The 9,115-nt window shown below is 45.8% G+C and overlaps 1 protein-coding gene across 1 annotated transcript in view; it reads right to left on the minus strand.

The window, feature by feature from the left end:
* LOC123110242 (uncharacterized) overlaps positions 1 to 9,115 on the minus strand; it is a gene marked incomplete at its 5' end in the record, with an annotated part of 12,717 nt that extends 3,602 nt beyond the window's left edge. Inside the window, 8 exon segments of the mRNA XM_044530717.1 lie at positions 6,793 to 6,885; positions 7,000 to 7,117; positions 7,256 to 7,386; positions 7,477 to 7,755; positions 8,158 to 8,324; positions 8,414 to 8,566; positions 8,643 to 8,798; positions 8,891 to 9,115. Of these exon segments, the coding sequence (XP_044386652.1) occupies positions 6,793 to 6,885; positions 7,000 to 7,117; positions 7,256 to 7,386; positions 7,477 to 7,755; positions 8,158 to 8,324; positions 8,414 to 8,566; positions 8,643 to 8,798; positions 8,891 to 9,098 (1,305 nt within the window).

Below are 9,115 nucleotides of genomic sequence, written 5' to 3' on the forward strand. Positions count from 1 at the left end.
CCCCCCCCCCCTCCGTCCGCAACTTTACCGGGGGCTGGTGGTCGACGTGTGTGCCAACTTTGTGGCATCAAGGGGCACTGGGCCTCTAAGTGTCATAAACACTTCCAAAAGAGCTTTCTTGGCCTCGGCAATGATGGCAAGGACACGTGCAATTTTGCGCGTCAGGTTGCCATGGTCGACCGCCCGGTGTCGACGAAGCAACAAGGGCACACTCAGTCCTACTCCATCGACCCACACTGGTACATGGATTCTGGAGCAACGGAGCATCTGACGAGTGAGATGGGGAAGCTTCATACTCGTGAACCCTATCATGGCTCCGACAAGATCCACACCGCCAATGGAGCAGGTATGCACATATCTCATATTGGTCAAGCATCTCTTCTCACTAGGCATGCAAATAGGAGTCTTCAGCTTCGCAATGTTCTTAGAGTTCCATCTGTGACACGTAATCTTCTTTCAGTTCCTAAAGTCGCTCGTGATAATAATGTGCTTTGTGAATTTCATCCTTTTGACCTTTTTATTAAGGATCGAGGCACGAGGGACATTCTTCTTAGCGGGGGCATGTGCCAGGGCCTCTATCGTCTGGAGCATCCTGATGTCGCTCGTGTTTTCAGTGGAGTTCGGGTATCTCCGTCACAGTGGCATGCTCGTCTTGGTCATCCAGCCATACCTATTGTTCGCCATGTCTTGCGTCGTCATGAGCTTCCTAGCATGTCTAGTAATAATGATGTAGTAGTGTGTGATGCTTGTCAGCAGGGGAAGAGTCATCAACTTCCTTTTTCATAGTCTAGTCATGAGGTGAAACATCCTTTAGAACTTGTGTTTTCATATGTATGGGGTCCTCGACAAACTTCTGTCAGTGGTCACAATTATTATATCAGTTTCGTTAATGCTTATAGTCGTTTTTACGTGGCTTTATCTCATTAAGCATATCTGATGTGTTTGATATCTTTGTTCAGTTTCAAAAACATGTTGAACGCCTTCTCAAGCATAAGATCGTTCATGTTCAGTCGGACTGGGGGGGCGAGCAACCTCAACTCCTTTCAGTCGCTTGGGATCGCTCACCGTTTAGCATGTCCACATACACATCAGCAGAATGGTTCTGTCGAACGTAAGCATTGTCACATTGTTGAAACTGGCCTTACTCTCTTGGCCCATGCATTGGTTCCCTTTCGGTTTTGGGGTGATGCCTTCACCACTACATGCTTTCTTATCAACTGTACTCCCACTCGTGTTCTCAACATGAAGACTCCCATTGAACTTCTCCTTAATGAACAGCCTGACTACACTTTTTTCAAAGTTTTTGGGTGTGCTTGTTAGCCGCATCTACGCCCATACAACAAGCGTAAGCTTGAGTTTCGGTCCAAAAAGCGTGTTTTTCCATGTTATAGTCCCCTTCATAAAGGTTATAAATGTCTTCATGTTCCCACTAATCGCGTCTACATATCTAGGGATGTTGTGTTTGATGAGCATGGCTTTCCCTTTGCCAAACTTCCTGTGTCCACCACTGAACCACCATCCATGCATTCATCCTCCATTGTTTCTGACCAATTTGATGATGTTGCATACTCTCCTGTATTATTGCCTAACCATGGTGCAGGCACTGGACGTGGGGCTCGTTTGGAAATATTGGAGACGCCATCGTCTCCCTCCTCAACGTCGACTGATAATCTTGATGAGCCTACGGCTCACGTGCATGGCCTCAGTCCACGTGCCCATGCACGCCAGGCCGACTCCCCCATGACGACGTCACCGCCTGGGCCGTCTTCTCGTTCTGATGGTCTTGTTTTGACGCAACAAAAGTATTCCTTGGATCTGTTGCAGAATGCTGGGATGCTTAAGTGCAAACCAACGACTACACCTATGTCTTACCACTGACAAGATCACTGTTGTTGATGGTGAGTTTCTGTCTTCTACTGATGTGACGACATACAGGAGCATTGTTGGTGGCCTTAGTATCTTACGATCACGAGACCAGATATCTCTTTTGCTGTCAACAGGGTTTGTCAGTATCTGCAGGCACCTCGCGACACTCATTGGTCTGCTGTTAAGCGCATCTTGCGCTATATTCCGTTCACCGTGTCTCATGGACTGTATATTCGACCGAACCCCTCTGGGGTCATCTCGGCGTATTCTGATGCAGACTGGGCTGGCAGTCCGGATGATCGGCGATCCACGGGGGGCTATGCTGTGTTCTTTGGTTCTAACTTGATCGCCTGGAGTGCTCAGAAACAGGCTACTGTCTCTCGTAGTAGTACTGAAGCTGAGTATAAGGTTGTGACTAATGCTACTGCAGAGATTATCTGGGTCCAGCCTTTGCTTCAGGAGTTGGGTATCTCCCAATCACAGCCTCCTATTCTTTTGTGTGATAACATTGGTGCTACATACCTTTCTGCCAATCCGGTATTCCATGCCCGAACGAAACACATCGAGGTTGACTATCACTTTGTGCAGGAACGTGTCTCTCAGAAGCAACTACAGATCAAGTTATTTCCTCCAAGGATCAACTTGCAGACATCTTCACCAAGCCACTGTCTCTACCACAGTTTGAGGCCTGTAGGTGCAATCTTACCCTTCTAGATTCTTTAGGAAGTGGCTAAGATTGAGGAAGGGTGTTAGACTATATAGCTTCTATGTACGTATATTGTAACACCGTACGCCCTCATTATATATATGTGATAGGCCACCCCTAGAGGGTTGTGCCGGCTCCCCCGAACCTATTGTCTCACAGGCAGGGTACTCCGTAACGCAGCAAGACGTGGCTAGCGTCATACCACCTGGCCAGAGGGCCTCACTACGGTACAGCTACCTCAAGCGCGCGAAAGTCGTGCCACCATGAAAGAGTTTCAGCAGACAACTTAATAATCGTTTTCGTCTGAAAAGTTGTGACAAGACAGAGGAGAGAGGACGAGGACTAGGGTCCACCAGCTACTGCCGAACACACACCCTGACTCGACCCACTCGCTTGTCTACCCCGTCCCTTCTTCTGCCAAGGCTGCTACCAGTAGATACCTCAGGAATCGCACGGGCCACCCTAGGCAGACGGCCCTTCAAGTTCCTCACGACTACGGCGATGAACGACCGTCATGCCAAACTTAGCTTCAACTGCAATTAATAAGTTCGCACCTGGTAATTGTTGTAAGAATTATTTTTTATCTGTGTGGCTAAGAGGGACGATGGCGACTATACTAAGGACGTGGATGTAGAGGTCTCCCTTCACGCTCTCATTGGAATCTGCAAAAGCTCAACGATGTAGCCGGCAGCTGTCATTCGTGGAATCATCCTCGTCACTCATCCACTATGGCTCCACCCACAAATTTCCTATCAGACCAGACCACCATGCGCACTGGTGTGGAGCTTTCCCAACGTGCAAGCATGCGTGTGGCTGTGGTCAACGGCATCAAGGTCATCAGTTGTGGGATCTAGTGTGGCCTTGACGTATAGGTGGGCACACAACCATTCACCATCCACTGTTATACCCTTCCTTTGTAGAGTTACAACAAGGTGCTCAATGTATAGTGGCCGGGGGCTCTCTATGACCCATCTGTTGGGACACACCAAGCTCAAGAAGTCTTTTGGCACCATGACCATGTAGTCGTGTTGCATTGGAAGGCGACCCTGGGCATTCATTCCCTTGCTTGCGAGGGGCAGGAGAACAACCCTGTTAAGAGATTTTGAGGGCATGTTCATCGAGCCATGCACATCACCTCTAGTGCAGTGATGTGATCACCGCATTCACCTCCTTACAGGGACGGCTCCCGTGGTGGTCCATCCATGTCGCTATTGGACACCTCAAAAGGACATTGAGCGGCAATGCGCCGATATGCTAGATCAGGGATTGATTAGGCGGATCCATTCCTAATTTTAATCCCGACCATTTTGGTCAAGAAGCTAAGGTGGCTCATGGAGTTTCTGCATCGACTACCGCGCCTAAACAAGTACACCATCAAGCACAAGTTCCTCGTCCCAGTGGTGGACGAGCTTCTCGACAAGCTCAAGGGTGCTTGCTATTTCACTAAATTGGATATCACCAAACCACAATGCATGTAGATGATATCCACAAGACGATGTCTCGCACCCACAAGGGGCTCTTCACGTTTGTAGCCATGCCTTTCGGCTTGATAAACGCGACGTCGACGTTTCAAGCCTTAATGAATGTCGTCCTTCGGCCCTTCCTACGAAGATTTGTTCTTGTGTTTTTTTATGATATATAGATTTACAGAAAGTCTTGAGTTGACCACCTACGCCATGTACATGATGTATTCCAATTGATGTAGCAGCATCTGATGGCGCTTAAATGGTCCGAGTGCATTTTTGGATAAAAAAACAATGGCATACTTAAGGCACATCATCTCAGCAAAACGGGTGGCTATGGATCCCGCCAAGGTTCAAAGTGCGATAGACTGGCCGACACTGAATCTTTTGACTGGCAAGCTACTACTGGAAATTCATTTGCGATTTTGAGGCTATTGCGTAACCCCTAACGGCGCTCTTAAAAAAGAGGGGCATCGTTTGTCAAATGCATCAAGGACGGAGCAGACCAGCTCCAGGTGAAGGACGAGAAGATTAAGCATAGATGGCGGGAGTACTCTAACAAACTGTTCAATGGGGAGAATGAGAGCTCTACCATTGAATTGGACGACTCCTTTGATACACCAGCATGCGTTTTGTGTCGCGCATCCAAGAGTCTGGTCAAGGAGGCTTTGAAAAGGATGAAAGGAGGCAAGGCGATGGGCCCTGATTGTATCCCCATTGAGGTGTGGAGAGGCCTAGGGGACATAGCGATAGTATGGCTAACCAAGCTTTACAACCTCATTTTTGCGCAAACAAGATGCCAGAAGAATGGAGACGGGTATATTAGTACCAATCTTCAAGAACAAGATGTTCAGAGCTGTACTAATTACCGTGGAATTAAGCTGATGAGCCATACAGTGAAGCTATGGGACAGAGTCACTAAGCACCGCTTAAGAAGGACAAGCGTGGCCAAAAATCAGTTTGGTTTCATGCCTGGGAGTTCGACCATGGAAGTCATTTTCTTGGTACGACAACTTATGAAGAGATACAAGGAGCAAAAGAAGGACCTGCATATGGTACTCATTGACTTGGAGAAGGCCTTTTATAAGATATCATGGAATATCATGTAGTGGGCCTTGAAGAAACACAAAGTCCTAGCAAAGTACATTACCCTCATCAAGGACATGTACAATAATGTTGTGACTGCACCAGGGGTCAGCTTTGAGCCGTTATCTGTTTTGCTTTGGTGATGGATGAGGTCACAAGGGACATACAAGGAGACATCCCATGATATATGCTATTTGCGGATGATGTAGTGCTAGTCCACGATAGTCGGATGGAGTCAATAGGAAGTTAGAGCTAGGGAGACAAACCTTGGAATTGAAAGGTTTTAGGCTTAGTAAAACTAAAACCGAGTACATGAGTCACGGTTTTAGTACTACTAGGCACGAGGAGGAGGTTAGCCTTGATGGCCAGGCCGTGCCTCATAAGGACGCCTTTCAATATTTGGGGTCAATGTTGCAGAAGGATGGAGATATTCATGAAGATGTGAACCATCGAATCAAGGGCAAATGGATGAAGTGACGCCAAGCTTCTGGCATTCTCTATGACAAGAGTGCCACAAAAGCTAGAAGGCAAGTTCTATAGGACAGTGGTTCGACCTGCAATGTTGTATGACGTCGAGTGTTGGCCGACTAAAAGGCAACATGTTAAACAGTTAGGTGTGGCGGAGATGCGCATGTTGAAATGGATGTGTGGCCAGTGGCCACACAAGGAAGGACCGAGTCCGGAATGATGATATACGAGATAGAGTTGGGGTAGCACAAATTGAAGAGAAGCTTGTCCAACATCGTCTCATATGGTTTGGGCATATTCAGCGCAGGCCTCCAGAAGCTCCAGTGCACAGCGTACGGCTAAAGTGTGTTGATAATGTCAATAGAGGTCGGGGTAGTCCGAGCTTGACATGGGAGAAGTTCGTAAAGAGAGATCAGAAGGACTGAAGTATCACCAAAGACTAGCCATGGACCGTGGTGCGTGGAAGCTTGCCATCCACATGCCAGAACCATGAGTTGGTCGCGAGATCTTATGAGTTTCACCTCTAGCTTGTTGTTGTTGGCAACGACTGACTTTGACTAACTCAAGCAGCGCTCACGACGACACCAGTACTACACATGTCGAATTTCTGAAAGCAATTCATCGTTGACTGTGACGCCTTCGGTTTGGGGTTGTGCTACACCAAGGTGACAGGGTTGTAGCCTTCTTCCGCCACCCTATAGCCCCACACAACGCCAAGCTCGTTGCCTAAGAACGAGAGTTGATTACCATAGTCCATCTAGTGCGCCATTGGCACCCATATCTCTGGGGCACGCATTTTGAGTCCAAACAGAACACTACAGTCTAAAGTATTTGTCTAACCAACGCTTGTCCATGATCCCTCAACATTACCACATCAGCAAGCTACTTGCACTGTGTAGTGGAATTCAGTTCGGAAAGCTCAATACTAAGATGGCAAGCACCGTGAGGTTACCATTGAGGTTGACCAATGGGTGTGGCCTGACCCAATTGATGAGAACATCCATTGATGTTGAAAGTTGATCTATCCAAGCATGAATCAGGAAGGTGCTTCAACAAGCACGTCATTATTTAAATTATTTAACTAGGAATACAAAATTACTTGCTACTGATTATAGGATGTGGGAGATTAATCTAAGGTGGATTAGAGATTAACTAAACCCGAATGTACTAAACAAAAATACAGTAAATACACAATATACACACCTCAATTGTAGTAGAAATGTACTTTCCATTAAAGCTTTCAATAACATCACCCTCACGAATTCCAATTTTCTCAGCATGTGATCCTTTAGACACCTATTTTAAATTAGCATTGTTACATCATAATATGCATGTGAGAAACGGCTTTAGATGGAACTATTAACAGAAGTGGAAAAAATAAAAGAAAAATAAGCACCATAATATATATACCTGCTCAACAATAAGACCGGACTCGATGTTATGATTACGAGTCATTCTCTCAATACAGCTAGGATCTAAATGTTTTATTGAAGTAAACGTCATTCCAAGATGGAGGCGAGGCATACAACTACACCAAATAAAACGGAGATCAAATAAGTATCACGCAAATGTAAGAAAAAAACATTATAGCGCTATTATCCTTACAAGACATTAGAATCACAAGAGTACTAACACAGAATTGAGGAGAGAATGAGTGAATACATACTTGAATCTTCTCCAAAAATCCAAGCACTTGTGCAATAAGAACGAAGGTATGAATGTCTCCTTAATATGGTTGTTAACTAGACCCACAACTTTCCCTTCTAAATCAATGATGGGTCCTCCATCATCACGAAGCTATATCATTGCAGTAGTGACAAATATTACAATTTGTAATAATAAAATAGCAAGATTGAAATACAAAGCATAAATTAAGATATAACGCACCAGTGAGGGACTAGATGGATCACAAGACAAATACATATAGTGACATCTCTCATACCAGGATGGAATCTTATAAGCCACCATACCATGAGTTATACTAAGATTCAGACTTTCATCTCTCCCGAGTCTGAAAACATCTTGACCAGAACGCACACACTCGGTAAAAGTAGCCAACTGAACTGGCTTGTCCACTTGAACCTTATAAATAGCAAATTCATAATGCTCCTGGAGATAGAGGAGGCGGGCAGGCACAGCTGTGTTGTCCAGCAAGTGAACAATGACCTAAAACGGCGATGTCAAAAGTTATCACACTTCATTTTTGACAGAACTTATATTGACAAAAACATTTTTGGGAGATGCACCATTATGAAAATCAAACGCCAGAAACTAGTTCACATTTTCTATTCTAGCAAAGTTGAAGATGATGTCACATTTTATTAGCAATTAGCCTACATTTGACAACAGATACATTACAAATAATTTAATTTGAGAGGGAAGAAACAAACAAATAAAAAAAAAGCAATAGTTGAAATGTGTTTTTCCTTGTCCAGTAGTGCAAGGCTCACCACCCAAATCTCAATCAAAAAGGAAACTAATGAAACATGCATTGTGTAGGTCCGGGTAGAATCATTCAGTGACAAGATTATAAAGAGACAAGTGAATGTTAAAAAGGATAAGGAGCACCTCAGCCTGACGATGATAATTGCCTGTCCACTGCACCTTCCACTCGAATGGGTTTTTTGGTTCTTTCTTTTCACGAATGAGCTGAGCGGATGTCAAAACAAGGGCGGTTTTGCTATGATCGTCCCTTTCAAACCATAAACCAGAACACTTGTTCAGTGGGTCACTCTCTGCAAATGAACCAAAAGTCATAAATATTTGGCCAGTTATGAAATCAGATACTGTTAGTTTAGAAGCAATTAGGATGTTAAATACACACCGACAAATGATGAGAGCAAAATCACAGATTTAGCAGCAAGAAGTGTCGCATCCCTTGCTTGTTCAAGAATAGGAAGCAAGCGATGGGTCTTGAACAGGGAGGAGGCTGCTTTATAGCAGTGATGCTCCATAGTGAAGAGGTTAGCTCGACGATCTATGCAAGGAAAATTAAGATTAGGTTGGAAATTAACGATGAGAAGAAAGAATCGGGGAGGAGAGGGGGCGTTTACCCCGTTCTGCTTCGTACTTGGCCTTGGCGTCCTCGAAGTCAGCGAGTACGTCCAGATCATCAACTAGCTCGTCGGGAATGTAGGGTTGGTAGATCGGGGGGCTGGGTGGATCGGAGGATTCCTCCGCCACGGACTCGACCACATCGTACACACGATCTACGGAAAGATCGACAGCATGAACAAGTAAACACCAATCTGTCATGACGACCAAAGGAGGAAAAGAGGTTGGAACATGGGGGCAAAATCACCTTGTTTTGCTTCCGATTGGGCTTTGTTGGGCTCGAAGATCGCCAAGTGTATCTCTGGATGGGAAGTCCGAACAGCTAGCTCGCCCGGAGATCTAGGGCTTGTGGAGTGGAGAGCTGTCCCCTCCCCCTCCTCTGCCACGCTTCGCCTCTTCGCTTCCCGCTCCGTCGTCTCCAGCTCGTCGCCGCGGATCCTGACGGCCCTCGACATCTCTCTCACCTCCGCCG

This window comes from Triticum aestivum, chromosome 5B (assembly GCF_018294505.1).
Source record: "Triticum aestivum cultivar Chinese Spring chromosome 5B, IWGSC CS RefSeq v2.1, whole genome shotgun sequence".
NCBI lineage: Eukaryota > Viridiplantae > Streptophyta > Magnoliopsida > Poales > Poaceae > Triticum > Triticum aestivum.